Below are 19,061 nucleotides of genomic sequence, written 5' to 3'. Positions count from 1 at the left end.
CACTCATATATTACTCTCCACCCAACTCTAGTGTTTACTCTCTTGAAAATATCTTTGACACCCTTGATAATGATATCACCGATCTAAAAACTGATTCTCCAGATTGTCATATCTATATTATGGGAGACTTCAATGCCCGGACAGGTTGTGCTCATGATTATATTGAAAACGATGACACTACCCATTTGCCCATAGATGAAGATGTACACTATGTGGAGGATAGTAAGTTCATACCACGACACTCCCAAGATAATGTCTTAAATAAAAGAGGACAACATCTACTTGATTTCTGTAAAACTACAGGTCTCAGAATCTGTAATGGTCGTGTTGGTGGGGATGCTGGGGTGGGCAATCATACTTGCTTTGCTAACAATGGTCAAAGTGTTATTGACTATGTACTGACATTTGAAACCTCGTTCCTGATGATATAATCTTTTCAAATAGGAGATCAAGTTGATTCCACTCACCTACCAATTGCATTTTCTCTCAAAGTAAAAACTTCATCAAGTGTCAATTCCCCTGGTCTTTTATCAACAAGGACCATATACAAATGGAAAGATGAAAATCAATCGACGTATGTTAACTGGAATAACCGATCGACAGAGATACATTCAGCATTCGACGATGCAGTAGCCTGTAACAAGGTAAACAGTGCAACTGATTTGTTTACAAACATGTTATCAAAATGTGCCAGGCATTGTGAAATTAATCCTTCCACATCAATCAACTGTCAATCAAACAAGAGACGTAACTGGTTTGATCCTGACTGTGAAAGTGCATGTGCTAATGCGCGGCGATGGCTTCGTGCATTTCATGTCTCCGGTAACCAAGTTGACAGACTGCAATATACATCAGCTTGGTGAGAGTATAAAGACTTGTGCTCATACAAAGCTCGTTGTTACCAGAATAATTTTGCCAACAATTTGGTAAATTATTTGAATAATAATGACAATAAGAGATTTTGGCGTACTTTTCAAAATAAATCGTTTGTCATTTCAAAAGACATTACATCTTATGAATGGATGAGTTATTTTGAATTTGTATTTCATGGAATCCATGAATGTAAAGATTTTATTGAATTTTATAAATCTGTTGATGATTTTGTGAACTCTATTTCAGCTGAAGTGATTGATAGAACTGTTGATATAGAAAGTGAGCTAGATGAAGTTATCAGTATAAACGAGTTGTTATCAGCAGTAGGCAGTATGAAGCCAGGTAAAGCACCAGGTCTCTCAGGTATATCAGTCGAGTTCTTTCAGAACGCTCCACGGGTTTGTCTGAACATGCTGTTGGATTTATTATCCCCCGCCACGAAGTGGAAGTGGGATATAGGAATGGGTGCCGTCCGTCTGTCCGTCCGTCCTTCCGTCACACTTCGTTTCCGGAGCAGATCTTGAAAAACGTACCATATTTCTTCACCAAACTTGGCACATCGATAGATCTAGTGGTGAACTGGTGCCTTTTGATAGTTTGGGATTTTAATTTTTTAATTTTTTTTTAAAAAAGTTATTTTTTGAGTTTCCATGGCAACGACTTTGATTTAGACTGAAAATGGCAGTAGTCCTAGTTTGCGGTGCAGATCTTAAAAACCGTACCATATTTCTTCACCATACTTGGCACATCGATAGATCTAGTGGTGAACTGGTGCCTTTTTATAGTTTGGGATTTTTAAAAAAGTTATTTTTTGAGTTTCCATGGTAACGACTTTGATTTAGACTTAAAATGGCGGTAGTCCTCGTTTCCGGAGCAGATCTTGAAAACCGTACCATATTTCTTCACCAAACTTGGCACATCGATAGATCTAGTGGTGAACTGGTGCCTTTTGATAGTTTGGGATTTTTAAAAAAGTTAATTTTTGAATTTTACATGGCAACGACTTTGATTTAGACTGAAAATGGAGGTAGTCCTCGTTTCCGGTGCAGATCTTAAAAACCGTACCATATTTCTTCACCATACTTGGCACATAGATAGGTCTAGTGGTGAACTGGTGACTTTTGATAGTTTGGGATTTTTAAAAAAAATTATTTTTCGAGTTTCCATGGCAACGACTTTGATTTAGACTGAAAATGGCGGTAGTCCTCGTTTCCAGAGCAGATCTTGAAAACCGTTCCATATTTCTTCACCAAACTTGGCAAATAGATAGATCTAGTGGTGAACTGGTGCCTTTTGATAGTTTGGGATTTAAATTTTTTTTATTTTTACGAGTTTCCATGGCAACGACTTTGATTTAGACTGAAAATGGCAGTTGTCCTCGTTTCCGGAGCAGATCTTGAAAACCGACCATATTTCTTCACCATATTTTGCACATTGATTGGTCTAGTGGTGAACTGGTGCCTTTGGATAGTTTGGGATTTTTATTTTTTTTATTTTTCGAGTTTCCATGGCAGCGACTATGATTTAGACTGAAAATGGAGGTAATCCTCGTTTCAGGTGCAGATCTTGAAAAACGTAGTATATTTCTTTACAAAAAGGCCCAGTGAACATAGTTCTCAGGAGCTAATGCATTGCACACACCTGACATGTCATATTGGCGGGGAATGTGAGTATTTCATGCTTGTTTAACCTATTTATGTCTACTGATATATTCCCCGATCAGTGGTCCTTTGGTATCATTCTTCCAATCTTTAAGAAAGGTATTTCACGTGACCCCCAAAGCTATAGGCCTATAACATTCCTAGACGTAGCTGGTAAGATTTTTGCAAAAATTCTCTGTAACAGGTTGAATAACTGGGCGTTTCAGGAAAGTTGTATCGTTGGAGAACAATCTGGCTTCAGAAAGGGTTTTCAGACCACGGATAACATCTTTGTTGTTGAGACATTGATCAGTAAATATCTTTCCTACAAAAAAGGTCGACTATACTGTGCGTTCATCGATCTAAAAGGGGCATTTGATACTGTGTATAGAAATGGTTTATTTTTCAAACTATGGAAGGGTGGTATCAAGGGACGAGTATTTAGAGTTCTTAAAAATATGTATAAATCTGTCAAATCTTGTGTTTCATTAGATTGTGGTCTTACAGATTTCTTTGATTGTAGCTCAGGTGTTAGACAGGGATGTCAGCTGTCTCCATTTTTATTCTCATTTTTTTAATTAATGACATTGTCGAGGATTTGGAGTGTGATGCTCATGGTGTTACCTTACATACTCTAGAACTGTTCATCTTGTTGTTCGCAGATGACATTATTTTAATGGACGTGTCAGTTGTTGGTCTTCAAAAGTGACTTGATAAACTATCTATATATTGTGATAAATGGAAACTTACTATTAATACTGATAAAAGTAAAGTTGTCATTTTTAGAAATGGCAGAAAACTTAGAAATCAGGAAAAATTTAAGATAGGCAATGATGATGTCACCACAGTATCGAATTATGAGTATCTCGGTGTCCAGTTATCCTCTTCTGGCTCGTGGAGTTTAACTCAGAAGACATTAGCCCAGCAAGCTTGGAAGGTGATTCAAATCCTCCAGTCTAGACTAGGTAAATTCTCATATCTGCCACCAGATGTCTGTTTCAAAATTTTTGATGTAAAAGTGTTACCAATTTTGACATATGCATCGGAAGTTTGGGGATTCCATGGATCACCTGACATTGAAAATGAGCACAGTAAATTCTGTAAATTGACTTTGGGTTTGAGTAGAAACACACCAAATAGCTTTGTAAAATCTGTCTTGATGCAAAACTCCGTCAAAGTGTCACATTATTTAAAAATTATAAAATTTTGGCTTCGACTATTGATACAAGATAATAATTTGATTTTGAAAAAAACATATAGTTTTCAGTATAAAAGGGCAGAGAATGGCAATGCTTGCTGGGCACTCAAGGTTAAATCATTGCTGTTTTCTTACGGATTTGCAGAGGTATGGCTTCAACAGGGTGTTGGTAGATCTGACTTATTCTTACATCAGTTTAGGCAAAGGAGCGTAGACATTGAAAATCAAGTGTTGCACAATAATTGTGAATCTTGTTCTAAGCTTGAATTGTTCTCTGCAGTAAGGGATAAATTTTCATATAATAACTGGATTCGATTAATTGATGTAACATTATTTCGAATTAATATCTTGAATTTTCTTGGATCCAATCATCGTCTTATGGTTGAAACAGGCAGATATCATAATATACCAAGACATGAACGTTTCTGTCCCCTCTGTGTTGTAAGTGCTATCGAAGATGAGTTCCACTTTTGTATGGTGTGTCCGTTCTATCTTCATCTGCGGTCTAATCTCATACCCAATTATTATCACATGTTTCCAAGTCGTGAGAAAATGTTCTTATTATTCAGCTCGACTAATCAAAGTATTTGCAACAATTTAGCAAAATATATATTTCTTGCTGGTAAGAAACGTAATTCCATTTTCAAGAGAATACCTGTGTCATATAATTAACTCCTATATTAACAGTTTGAATACTGCATTGTAAATCTTATAATTCAGCGCTCTGTCATATTTGAATGCCATCATACTCTGCACGTATATATGTAAGAGCACATCACATTCACATGCAGTCATATTATATTATATTTATTCACATTGTCACACCGACGACATCATATAAATAAATAGAACTCATGTTTTTAATAAATACATTGAAGGATGTGTTATAAGTCACAATAACTGTAGCTGAAGCTTTTATGAGTGTTACGCTAACCCTAGAGTTAACTCCCCTTTGGAAGTCTTCTGGGTGAAAAGGCTAGCTTGAGTGGAACGAACAAATGCCATGTGGGCCGAAAGAAACTTGGCAAGAGAACCGAGGGTAATTAACGAAATGTCTGGTGTGACAATGAAGCAATATGGTGTTTTTACGAAGCTATGAGTCTATGAATCTATGAAGAGAATTTAATTCAGGTAATGAAACTTAGAAGTTACGATATTCTAATATGCTTCTGTATTGCACAAACACCTAAAAATTAAAGGTTTGAACTTTGACCACGTGTTTTCTATGGAAGTATCATGGTATAACATTTACACTAAGTTATCCTATAATAATTAGATCTACATCAAGTGCTTTTATGAGTTATCATGATGTAATATTTATACATCATTTCATATAATTATAGTTAAGCAAGTAATACTTATCAGGTAAAAATGCATATATAAAATATCAGTAGTTTCAGTTATAGCTTTTAAGATAGATGCTAGCCTAAGGTAATGGAAGCGCATCTTCTAGACATACTATTCAATAAGACAAGGGTTACGTCTACATAGTTTGATAGATTTGAAGCTTTTAGATAAATACTAGCCTAAGGTGTTAAGATCCCATCTCCCAGATAAAAGATTACCTTGAACTATTTTATTTAAGTAAATCTGTCATCACCTATATTAGAATAACATTCAGCAATTACTTCAATTAAGACTCATTAAGGATTAGCCCCCATACAAGCTCGTTTATAGTGCATTAAGGATTAGCCCCAACACAAGCCCGTCTATAGTGTCACCATAATCTCTTTCAAAGCATCCAGTAAATATGTCAACAAGATTAGTGCCAGTCCAACAGGATTAACAGGATTTAGTATTCCCCTCTGTCTAGCCATCCATTTAGCATAGGGCACAACCAATCGTGTATCAACCAATCACATTCCTTTCTATTGTTCAAATTATTGTTAAATACATACTGTAGCCAGGTTTTAGGCAGAGAAAGGGTTTGACTCTCTTACCAAGCAGACCTCTCTCCCACAGCCCAGAGAGTGTACTGACTCTCTGTGGCACCCTTATCTAAGTATTTTATAAATTGTTAATTGTTCTTGTAAATAAATTGTGATTAGTCTCCTGTGACTCTGGCTCTTTGCTGACTAATTCCCCAAGAAAACCATCACGCCATTTGAAAGGTATTGTTCACCCAGAACAGTTCCATGATAATTTGGCGGAGAATCATCGTTTTCGGAACCACAGAGTCCAGGAACTAACTACAACCAGCTACAAGAACCCATTGGAGGACATGTCCAACCGTGATCATCTGATGGAATAACAAACAAGCTGCATCTACCTCTGACCTGAACACTGGATTAAAGACAACCAACTCCTGCAGAGACACCAACAAAGGAAGAAAAAGTCTTAAAATATTGTAAGTACTACATTGATGATTACTTGTCTTACTTAAATTTAGTACGGTACATACTAATAGGTGTCATGGCAAATATGGAGTCTGGTATTGAAAGTAACTTTGAAAGTGAAATTCCAACAGTGTCTTTAGTTACGCCCCTTGCCAACAGTGTAATTCAGGCAAAATTTGGCACAAAAACAACAAATTGTTTAGTAGATACGGGGGCATCCATTTGTTGTATTTCGTCTGCTTTTCTGAGCACAGCTTTTGAAAACCTTACTCTTGGAAACTCACCCTTTCCACAGGTTAAAGGTGTTGGCGGCGAATTTCATAAAGTGTTAGGTTCAGTTGTGTTAGATTTTGTCATTGAGGATCAGGAATTTTCTCAAAGATTCCATATTCTGCCTACGCTTCCAGAGGCAGTGATACTAGGTGAGAACTTCCTTGATGACAATGATGCAGTCTTAGATTATAGCTGTCATTCCTTGATACTTAACAACAGCACCTCAGATAGGCAATATATCAATTTCATAGCCAATTCAGTGCAAGAGATTAGTGGATTAGCAAAAACAATAGATCAGATTTACATCCCCCCTCAGAGTGAAATTCATTTCAAGGTTAGACTATCAGAGACCAAAGAGGATTCCCTCATCCTGATTGAACCCATTGCTTCCCTCACTGCTCATTCTGAAGTAGCAGGTGGTAGAACTCTTTCCAAAGTGAAAAGCAAAACTGCTACATCTAGGCTTATTAATCCCTCCCAAGAAGAAAAGTTCTTGACAAGGGTACAGTTGTAGGCAAATTTAGTTACATTGACAAAGACTCTGTTTTTGAAATCGACTCTGACCAACCATTCATCAGTACCGTTCACACCGACAATGAGAAGAGAGACAATGACACCAGGGATTAAGTTAAAATTGCACAAGAGTTAGGATTTGATTTGACCAATACGCAACTGACTCCAGATAAACGACACAGACTACTTAGATTTTTGGGACAAAATAGAAACATGTCTTGCAGATTTAGGAAAGACTGACATGCACCAACATATCATTGACACTGGCAACCACCCACCCGTTAAGAGTAGACCATATCGCCAATCTCCTCATCTCCAAAAAGTCACTGAAGAACTTATAGATGATTTTCTGAAGTATGATTTGATCGAGGAGTCTACTTCTATGTATTCAGCTCCCATTATCCTATTCAAGAAACGTGATGGCTCATTTAGATTTGTTTGAGACTACAGAAAGTTGAATTCTGTCACTTTAACAATGTCATGGCCTCTTCCTGTTTTTGATGATGTTGTTGATAACATCGCCAATGCCCAAGCTAAGATCTTCTCAACTTTAGACCTTGCTAATGGCTTCTTCCAAGTGCCATTACATGAAGATTCAAAGCATAAAACTGCTTTCGTCACCCATCAAGGCCTTTATCAATTCAAACGTTTGCCCCAAGGTTTGACAAATTCTCCACTTTGTTTTCAACAGCTCATGAGCAAGGTGCTAAGAAAATTGCTTTTTAAGGTTGCGCTGATTTACATTGATGATTTGATAATTTACAGCAAAAAACTTTGAAGAGCATCTCCAACATTTGGAGCAAGTATTTTACTATCTGAAACAGGCAAAATTGGTGGTAGATCTCTTCATGGCAGCCAAAAGAACTGGAGCATTACAGAAAAGGAAGGCTTAGCCCTAGTTAAAGCAATTAGATCCTTTTGTCCATACCTTGCAAATTCCAAATTCACAGTCTACACTGATCATATAGCATTGAAATGGCTGAAATCCATCAAGGATGCCACAGGTAGGTTAGGACGATGGTCTTTGGAACTTTCTGCCTTCACTTTTGACATTGTTCACTGTAGCGGCAAAGCCAATGGGAATGCCGATGCACTCTCACGTAGGGAATATGAGGAAAATATTAACTGTAATGATCAGACAGAAGAAGATGCTGAGAAAACAGTCTTCTCAGTAACTTCAACTCAGCAAAGCAAATCAACTAGCAGTACAATCTTACCAAACACACATTCATCCACACAGGTCACACAGACAACTCAGACTGAGGATATTTGCACACCTATTGTCAATCACTTAGAATCAGACACACAGACAACACATTGGTCAGTCACCTTTGAATATGAAGAGGTCAGTACCAGTTAATGATGTCGCAGCATTACATGCTACAAATGCTGATGTTACCCAAGACACATTGGTTGAAGTAAGTATAAAAGAACATCCAAATTTATGTCACCTACGAAGGATTTGTCCAGATTTCATCCAAATCTTTGACTACAAAGAGGATGATGTCCTTGCACAAAATGAAAAAGATCGTCAAAATACTTTTGAAATTGATGAAGGCATCCTATACAGATTTGTTCCACAAAGGCAGAAAGGCCATGCAGACAAGTTCATTAAACAGCTGGCAGTCCCAAGAACCCTCAGAAATCAAGTCCTGCAATCCTATCATGACTCAGAGTTTAGCGGTTGCCACCACGGGAAAGAAAGGATGCACAACACCATGAGACCTAAGTACTACTGGCCCAAAATGTACAGCGATATTGCTACTTATGCTAAGCAATTTGTGAACTAAGAGCCTATTGTAACAAGTCTCAAAATGATTGGCCCCGTTTTATTCATGATGGCCTATCAGATGGCCCCAAATTCATCAACACCAAAATCCCCATATGTTATGCTTTTTGGCCGAGAAATGAGAGCTCCACAAGATGTAGCATTAATTCCAAAAGAAAATTTAGGCCACAATAACAAAAGTTATCTTTCAAATTTACTTGAGGAGCTGGAAATCACTAGAACAATTGCAGCTGAAAACACTGCGCGGGCTAAGGAGGTGTATTCAGAACAATATAATAGAAAGGCTAAAGAACCAGAATTCGCCCCAGTTCAAAGAGTTTGGCTTTACTGTCAAAAAGTTGAAAAAGGCCTTTCCAACAAATTAACCAAAAAGTGGTATGGTAGCTATTATATCATCCATACAGGTCCAAATTATACCTACAAACGACGCCGAAGTTCTGACGACAAAATACACAAACCACTGGTCCATGCCAACCGTCTGAAGCCATATTTTGATCCTGCTGATCGTCCACAGTATCCTCCAGAACTATACCTCAATGACCCCAGTGACATAGATTCAGGAGTCATGGATGACAACGAGGAACCAGTCAATGATACTCAGTTTGACAGCAACAATTCCCCATCAACAAGTTCAACTTACCAGGCTACTGATCAATCACCTCCACAACAGAAAGGTAAGAAGGTCAATTCCAAAACAAAGGCAGGTACTTCCAGCAACAAGAGTCCGAAGCAAAAGACCCCAACAAAGAAGAAAAACCATGCTCCAAGTACAACAGAAAAACCTGCCAGTCCAAGTACAACAACTATGAAGGAAAATCATGCCACACCAGGTCCTTGTACTCCAACCAAGGTAAATGAAAAGGTAAACAAAGGGAAAAGGGAGCTCGAGGAGTGAATAGTAAACATCACCAGCCAAAATCCAGAAAACAACTTCACGATGGCCAGGTTCAACCTCCAAGTCCAACATCAGGTAATCAAACCAAGGATATCCCTCAGGTTTTCAATCCAGAGGACATCCACTCAATTGTAAGTTCCAAGAGAGCAAACGGCAAAATCTACTACAGAGTGAAATGGAAGGATCCAGAAAGAGGAAACACATGGGAGTATGGCAGCAGGATTCCAGACTCCATTTGGAGGGAATTTCACCTCAAAAGAAGTATGTCAGGAAAACGACGAAAACGTCCACTGAAGAATCATAAGTTTTTCGACCAAAAGGAATCGGCACAAGACAATAAATCAGTCAATGTTCTGTCAGGGAATACAATGTCAGGGAATGTTGAGCAAGGGAACACCAAACCATGCATAGAATTAGATATCAAACCATATCCGTTTATTCCAAAACACCTACGAAAAGTACAGGGTCATTTAATAAAGAGAGTTATGGGCATTGAAATCATTCAAGGAGACTGCTATGTCAAGACCTCACATACCAACAACAAAGATGATCATGATTACCAAACACACTATTTTGAAAGTGTTCCTTCCCACCTCATACAGCGCTACCTTGATGATAGCTGGAAGGATATCTCTGTGTGGTCCTGTGGAGAAGACAATCCTCCATATGATCCAGATGAACTAAAAGGGTTATTTTTCTACATAAAGACTTGGGAAACATCAACACCTTTTACTACCGTGCTACAACCACATACCATAGGCCCCATCTACCATACCAGGATCAACTCGCCATATATACCTGTAGATGCCAAATGAAAATATTCTTGACCAAAATACAAAATCTCCTGAATAAACGGTGCAAAACACAAAACAGCTATTAGCTGTATCTTGTTATGTCTATTTATGTTAAGTCTTTTCACTTTGGGTCACCAGTTTCTGAAGTTGGGAACAAATGGCATCAGCCTGATCATCTGAGTTATTTGTATCACAACAAATTTTGAGCATTGACCTGATCAACCAATCTCAAAAGCGAAGTGAAACGAACCAAACCAAAGAAAACCTTATTTAGAAATCTAAAAGCGAATCAAACCGAATTGAAACAAACCGTATCGCGAATCGAAATGAAGTGAACCAAACCGTACCACGAATCGAAACGAAACCGACCCGTATCGCGAATTGAAATGAAATGAACCAAATCAAAGCAACTGCGTACTGCGAATCGTACCGAAGCAAATCAAACTACAGAGCAAACCAAATGAAATCGAACTGTATCGCATTGAACCGAATTGAACCGAATGAAAATCGAAGCGAAATGAAGCGAAACGAAGCGAAGTGAAACAAACCAAATTGAAATAAAGGAAACCTAACAACTGAGATGAACCAAAACAAAGAAAAGGCAAACCAAAAAGTTATGAAAACTAACAAATAATTCTAAAAAGGATATACATAACTTCTAACACTTTAGTAATTGTATAACTTATTAGTGTAATTAGTCACTGTACTTGTTATATGCACATGCACATATATGTATAAAGCATCTTATGATAGTATCCAAAAATAGCATATTTTTTCCATGATACACTTTTGTAATTTTCCGCCAATACATTCTTCCTGGTCATGACACCATTTAGTAATAATTATTTACTGATCTTTTACATCATAATTATCATATTTGTTTTATTTTCTAGTTATTACAGACAAACGGAGGAAGTATTTATATATGACATATTATTTGAACATGCTTACTCTCTTTTCTTTGTTTCCATGTAAAACCTCTAATGGACACAGCCAACTATCCTAAAAACCCCAATCCAGGATGTGGAACTCAAGGCCTCATACATCACCCATAAAACAACCAGTACAGACAAGCCAGCTCCACATCCAGATTCCCTGATAACTGCAGAAAGAACTTTTACATTATGTTTCCTTATATCAAAGAGACTCTAATAATTGTTATTTACTATACTGCCAGTTTAACTTAATACATTGTCCATCCATTATTTTAATTTTTACACGTTTGGGGTCCAAACTTTTTCAGACGGAGGGGAAGTTATCATGGTACAACATTTATACTAAGTTATCTTATAATAATTAGATCTACATCAAGTGCTTTTATGAGTTATCATGGTATAATATTTATACATCATTTCATATACCGTATTCGACGTAATAAGCGCCCCGCTCTAATAAGCGCCCACGGCGATATTTTCCAATATATTGGCTAGTGAACAATCCCAATCAGCACCCTTCCGACTGATCAATGTACACAATTCGTGTACATTTATTCGTGTATAATATGCACTCGTGTGTTATATGCACCCTTAATTACGGGCAATTAAATTCTGGAAAAACATATCTCTCGTGTATAATATGCACAGACTTTTACTTTTGTATCATTTCAGGCTGTATGATTTACGATCTTTCGACTCTTTCACCAAAATTATATTCTAATAAGAGCCCCCTATTTCTAATTTTGAGAGCGCCCTGGGCGCTTATTACGTCGAATACGGTAATTATAGATTAGCAAGTTATAATTATCATCAGGTAAAATGCATATATAAAATATCAGTAGTTTCAGTTATAGCTTTTTAGACAGATGCTAGCCTAAGGTAATGGACACGCATCTTCTAGACATACTATTCAATAAAACAAGGGTAACGTCTACATAGTTTAATTGATTTGAAGCTTTTAGATAAATACTAGCCTAGGGTATCAAGATCCCATCTCCCAGACAAAGGATATGTCTACATAGTCTTATAGATAACCTTGAACTATTTTATTTAAGTAAATCTGTCATCACCTATATTAGAATAACATTCAGCAATTACTTCAATTTAGACTCATTAAGGATTAGCCCCCGTACAAGCTCGTCTATAGTGCATTAAGGATTAGCCCCCATACAAGCTCGCCTATAGTGCATTAAGGATTAGCCCCAACACAAGCTCGTCAAAAGTGACACCATAATCTCTTTCAAAGCATCCAGTAAATATGTCAACAAGATTAGTGCCAGTCCAACAGGATTAACAGGATTAAGTATTCCCCTCTGTCTAGCCATTCATTTAGCATAGGGCACAACCCATCGTGTATCAACCAATCATATTCCATTTTATTGTTCTAATTTTTGTTAAATACATACAGAAACCTCTTGTTAGAGCAGAGAGAAGGGATTTGACTCTCTTACCAAGCAGACCTCTCTCCCACAGCCCAGAGTGTTGTACCGACTCTCTGTGGCACCCTCAGTTATTTTCTAAGTATAAATTGTAAATTGTTCATTGTTAATTGTTCTTGTAAATAAAATTGTGATTAGTCTCCTGTGACTCCGGCTCTTTGATGACTAATTCCCCAAGAAACCAGCACGCTATTTGGAAGGTATTGTTCACCCAGAACAGTTCCATGATATAACATTGAAATGGCTGAAATCCATCAAAGATGCCACAGGTAGGTTAGGGCAATGGTCTTTGGAACTTTCTACCTACACTTTTGACATTATTCACCGTAGCGGCAAAGCCAATGGGAATGCAGATGCTGTCTCACGTGGGAAATATGAGGAAAATATTAACTGTAATGATCAGACAGAAGAAGATGCTGAGAAAACAGTCTTCTCAGTAACTTCAACTCAGCAAAGCAAATCAACTAGCAGTACAATCTTACCAAACACACATTCATCCACACAGGTCACACAGACAACTCAGACTGAGGATATTTGCACACCTATTGTCAATCACTTAGAATCAGACACACAGACAACACATTGGTCAGTCACCTTTGAATATGAAGAGGATTATCAGTCAGTACCAGTTAATGATGTCGCAGCATTACATGCTACAAATGCTGATGTTACCCAAGACACATTGGTTGAAGTAAGTATAAAAGAACATCCAAATTTACGTCACCTACAAAGGATTTGTCCAGATTTCATCCAAATCTTTGACTACAAAGAGGATGATGTCCTTGCACAAAATGAAAAGGATCGTCAAAAGATTCTTATCGAAGCCAATACTTTTGAAATTGATGAAGGCATCCTATACAGATTCGTTCCACAAAGGCAGCAAGGCCATGCAGACAAGTTCATTAAACAGCTGGCAGTCCCAAGAACCCTCAGGAATCAAGTCCTCCAATCCTACCATGACTCAGAGTTTAGCGGTTGCCACCACGGGAAATAAAGGATGCACGACACCATGAGTCCAAAGTACTACTGGCCCAATGCTGATGAATTACTGTTTACATTTATATCTATTACTTACTAAATGTCAGGTGACCTTGGCTATATAAGCTTTGGTCCAGAGAGATTGAAAAGAGGAGAAAAGAAAGGATGCACAACACCATGTGACCTAAGTACTACTGGCCCAAAATGTACAGCGATATTGCTACTTATGTCCAGACGTGTGAGGTATGTCAACAGACCAAGAGGCACTACCATGGCAAGAAGGCACCACTTCGTCCACTACCTGTAGAAGAGGTCTTCACCCAATGGCACGTTGACATTCTCGGTCCCCTGCCAACAACACCAGACAAAGACAAGTACATTTTGGTCATCACAGATGCATCATTCAGATGGTGTAAAGCCTTTCCACTTCGGACCCAAGAAGCCAAAGAAATAGCAGGATGGCAGACGGTCGATGTACACAAAAATGGGGGTTAACCAATAGGATTAGCATCTTATAAATAACAGCAATTAAGTGTTTCAAGGCATATAGATGTCATGGCTCCAGGGTAATGAGCCCTTGCAATTAAATATTCTTCAGACATGGGTGTTGTAAATCAGTCGCTATGACAGTTATTACCAACATCAATGTTTCACTAAATGCTCTTACACTACTGCCTAAAAGTTCATTCCCCAAACACGCGTTGAGAACGCGTGTAACACGCATGTGACACGGGTGCTCAACGGGTTGCACACGGGGTGAGCACCCGTTGGACACGGGTGTGCAACGGGTGTGCAACGGGTGTGCATCGCGTGTGCAACCCGTTGCACACGCGTGTGTCACGCGTGTAACACGGGACCGGGTTCCAGTTGAAGTTGACAAATTTATCAAATGAATAGTGAGATAAAACAAAACAGTGAGATGTGAAATTTGAGTTAATGAGCGGCCATTGAGCTGTGTTCACCAGACCGTAAATACAAGGTCGGCCCATCTTAATTAGTGTTCGGTTGCTAGACTTTTATGGCATGAACCATTCCACTAGGGTCCAGTCTAGCCATTGTGGCTAGCCGACAGTAGAACAGTAGTGAATTTAGATGCGAGTTTATTGCTAGGGGAACCCCCGTGTTGACACGATTGTCGCGGGTTGGTAAATGTTCGCCATTAATAAAATGATTGTTTGTGGATTGCGAACATATTCATTTGCCCACACGAGTCATTCCATTTGATTGCAAATATAACGTTTTTCGTTTGCCAAATTTATGCGTTAGACAGTACAATTATGATATAGCCGTCACCACTACTAATGTCTCATTATTTCACGTAGGAATATGTCCCATTTCCCCACACCCCACTTTCTGTGTTGTAGTTTGAAAGAATAAATAAAAGAAGGTTTTGTGTGGGACACTTTTATACTAATTATAAGAGGATGTTGTAAATGAATATGAACAGCCATGCTGTCTGACAGTTGATAGAATTTGAGATCTTCACAATCACCGGGTGTGACCATGTAGACAGAATCTCGTTAGGGTTTGTGATTTTTACATTGCCCAATGACCATAGTGAGTATTGCTGGGGATACCAAACGTAACAGTTTATTATTAGAGGTTGTGAGTACCTATACCACGTAGATAGGATATCTTTAGGATTTTAATCCTTCTTTGAGAGGTATTTAGAAGTTGGAGTACTACGTTAGAAGAAGATTTTGGGGTGACTTTAATCCTTTCTTTCTCTGTGGGTAATCCTTTCACGTTGATTGGAGGAAGTCACTCAACCAGGTCATGACAGGTCGTGCGTTTACTCACTAACTACTGTGAGCGTTTTCGGCATGACATCTTTTCTTGTATAAACATAGAAACGATGCTCACTCACTCACTGTTAATCTTCTGCAGTTTGCTGGCAAAGTGGGGATAAACCTCAGTGTCAAAGACGATCAAACTTAGTTCGAATCCTTGTTTATATGTGACATCTCCCAAATGGGGACATTTTCATAAACTTGGCAAGTGATGATGAATTTTAAGATTAATATTATTATAGTTTAACCAAACCTATGATCCTGTTGAGACAGTTGACAGTTAGAACGTTGGATTAAATGACAGTAACTAATTTGAACATTCCCCAGTTATATCATAAAATACATCATAACTCATAACAGTCCGAGAGACAGCTTCCAGACATATACTAGTATTGAAGGGACAATCGCTTTTGACAGTTTAAAAATAAACTCACCTTACAGTGCTTGGCAAGTCAAAACTTACCTCCCTGAGTATGTATTTTAGGTTTGACTATGCTTGTGGATTTCAGAGATAGACATGATTGGTTAGCTAGATGTTATTACAATAAGCGAAAATGTCTTAAAAGTCCACAGTTTGTTTAAAAGTACAAAAAGTGTGTTATAGATCTATCAACGTTTTCTTTTATTGAACATAATATTTGCACTATATTGCTGTAAGCTGTAAATAGCCTCCCCATGTACGTAATTTACATATATTTATGTATGACCAGAACAGCAAATAAAGTTCTGGTAGATAGGTACCTCGGAGATTTAACGTGCACTTAAGCCTATCTCGCACACGGGGTAGCACTTATACTATGAGGGTAAAAAAGCGTAATGATTAAATAAAGAAGTGCACACACACACACACACACACACACACACACACACACACACACACACACACACACACACAAATTAAGTTTAGTCCTTGTAGTAGTCTCTTGGTCAGCTTCTCATCCTGGGGGTCGGGATTCTCGTAGCGACTCTTGGCAAGGAGGGCGGCGGTATTGGCGACGAAGTGGTTTGAGGTCGGTACGCCACTACTCTGGAAGAAGTGGTACAAGTCAGTATAGTTTGTGATGTCGTCCTCGATGTCCTGTCCCCCCTTCTTGTGCACCATGACGAAAGGGACTCCTTGTTTGGCGTAGAGATATTCCTTTGGGGTGTTGATCTAGTCAACCTTGAGATCCGGCCGGGGCTCGTAGTGGTTGATCGGAATGTCTGATTTTTCCACTAGTAAATAAAGTTCTTTGGTATGACATCTTTTATCCCTGCTGACGTTATCCTAATGTTCAATTTCAGTCTGCCTCACCAAGCCTAAGAAAGCATTGTACATGTTCTGATAAACCACACTGATGCAATTAAGCAAATGAATATTTGCTGTGGGCAAATATCTATTTTCTATACATATTTGTAGATATGAAGCATTCTAGTTAATTGTGGATACACTTGGCAGACAGAATTGTGTTTATTTCCAGGCCATCCTGATCGTCATTTACTACTATAAGGTGTATGGTTGGAGGCAAGATCAAAGGCGCCGCACAGCATTTATTAGACGGGGTCGTCCGTTTCGCTTTGAACAACCACCCCACCTGTCTGTAGGAGTTATATAATCGGTGCGCAAATAACTGTGTCAAGTCCACTGCCGGGCTGATGCGTTGTCAGTGTCAGCGATGAACATGAATCCTCAAATCATAGACCTGTAGCACTCACAAGTTGCTTAGCCAAAATATTTGAAAAGTGTATATTCAATTCTCTGATAACAGCAAATATAACCTTAGAAAAAGATTCAACATACAAACAATCAAATGTAGAACACAGACCTATGCTTATTATCATTTCTTCTGGATATGATCAACCTACGGAACCCTCTATCCGATGAAGTAACTAATGCTCGCTCATTAAAAGAAATCAAATCCTTAATTAATCGTTCTGATGCAATTATTAATAATTTTGACTTCAAATATTTTCATAGATCATGCTAAATTGTCCACTGTCGCCTTAGGCTCGGCTGCAGTGACTTAAACGCTGATAAGTTTAGACGACATGTATCAGACATACCAGACTGCACTTGTGGATATCACCTTGAAGATGCAATTCACTTTTTCTATAACTGTTAAAAAATACGATAATATCAGAAATACTGTGTATTTCTACACACATGGGTATGGTCTAAACATGATGTTACATGGCAGTAGTTAAGCAGTTCTACAAACATGACTCTTCTTAAATCAGTTCATGACATCATTGTCAAAAGCAAAAGGTTTGAGTAGCTTAATTTTATGCATGTAGTAAAGGAAAACTGCATTACCTTATTTCACAGACACCACTTGCTTCAGTGTATTGGCTTTGTGTATTTCATTTGTGCATGTTTATGTTCATCACACTCTTATATATATATATATATATATATATCCAGCTGTTGTTAAGTTGTTACCTGGAGAGGTATTACATAAGCAAGTTTTGCTTGTTTACCGATCCAGATACAGCTAACCCCAAAACACATGATTGTAAACTATTTAAAAAGGAGCACTAATCTCTGGCTTCTTCTCGGGTGTCGGACTCAAACTCATTTATTCTTAGAATAACATGACATACAATTATCTACAATTTTTATTATGTACAATTTAACAAAAATAATAAAAATAGGATACGTGGATACTAATACAATTTACCAATTGTATTGTACACATTGTTAAGGAATTTAGATAGGCCTTTTAGATTTCTTAGACTGTTAGTGGTCATAATTTTCTTAAATGTTTGGAAACTTAAGATATTGCTTATTTAAGAGTTCATATCGCCGTTGGTGTAAAGCTTCACATCGGAATGAATAATGCAATTCGTCTCCCACAGCGATAGAATCACAGAGTGGACACTGGCTGTCTTCCCTGGGAATGTTCAGCCATCGACCAGTTTCAACTGGTAATCCTTGGTTAGAAAGTTCTGAATTTTAGTATTGGGAGAAATATTGATTTTGAGAGCAGTAGATATTTCCCAAATGAAGGTTGATTCTTCAGGTAAAACGACCTTTGGATTTCCGCTTGGGCTTACTAGCTGCCGTGAGTCAAATTGCTCGTTAACGCAACCGAGCGTGACAAGAGACTGGGCTACCAGTCTGCAAGGACAGCTAAATAAACTTACGCACTTTTGAAAACTGATTGGTTACCCGTGATCTATGAAGATTTCAACAAAGGGCACATGGTAATTAATTTCTTCAGCCTAAACAAACAGACAAATAACGGCGAAAGCTCATCGTATGTCGTTATTTGGAAATACCCCTGATTGTTACAGTTTGATAATAAAAAAGTATCCCTGAGTGAAAGCATTCGCGGATTTCGGATTGTGTGGATGATACAATTACTACTCCCTTGTTGTCATCCACATTTTCTGGTATAACCCTATACTTCTGTATTTGTCGTAATTCACTTGCTGCTCAGTTAATGAATTTATAACATGTATACTTAGTTGTAGCACCGCTCAGATTACCGGATAAAGGTTCAAATTTGGTCTTTCTTGTACCTGGGATAATTATTTAATCTAAATCCAGGTTTGAAGTGAGGTGGAATGTGAGTTATGCACGTGGCAGCCCAGCAAGAGATGTATGATCAGTTGCTTTACTTTTTTTT

The 19,061-nt window shown here is 38.0% G+C and overlaps 1 protein-coding gene across 1 annotated transcript in view; it reads left to right on the top strand.

Moving 5' to 3' along the window:
• Nucleotides 1-19,061, top strand: part of LOC139441721 (mucin-3A-like) — a 193,036-nt gene that overhangs the window by 62,391 nt on the left and 111,584 nt on the right. The window contains exon 4 of the mRNA XM_071222515.1: nt 5,060-5,062. Coding sequence (XP_071078616.1) covers nt 5,060-5,062 — 3 coding nt within the window. The remainder of the gene's footprint in view (nt 1-5,059; nt 5,063-19,061) is intronic.

This window comes from Haliotis cracherodii, unplaced genomic scaffold, assembly GCF_022045235.1.
Source record: "Haliotis cracherodii isolate W230 unplaced genomic scaffold, xgHalCrac1.p SCAF_43, whole genome shotgun sequence".
NCBI lineage: Eukaryota > Metazoa > Mollusca > Gastropoda > Lepetellida > Haliotidae > Haliotis > Haliotis cracherodii.
This window is presented reverse-complemented; position numbering and strand designations above follow the sequence as displayed.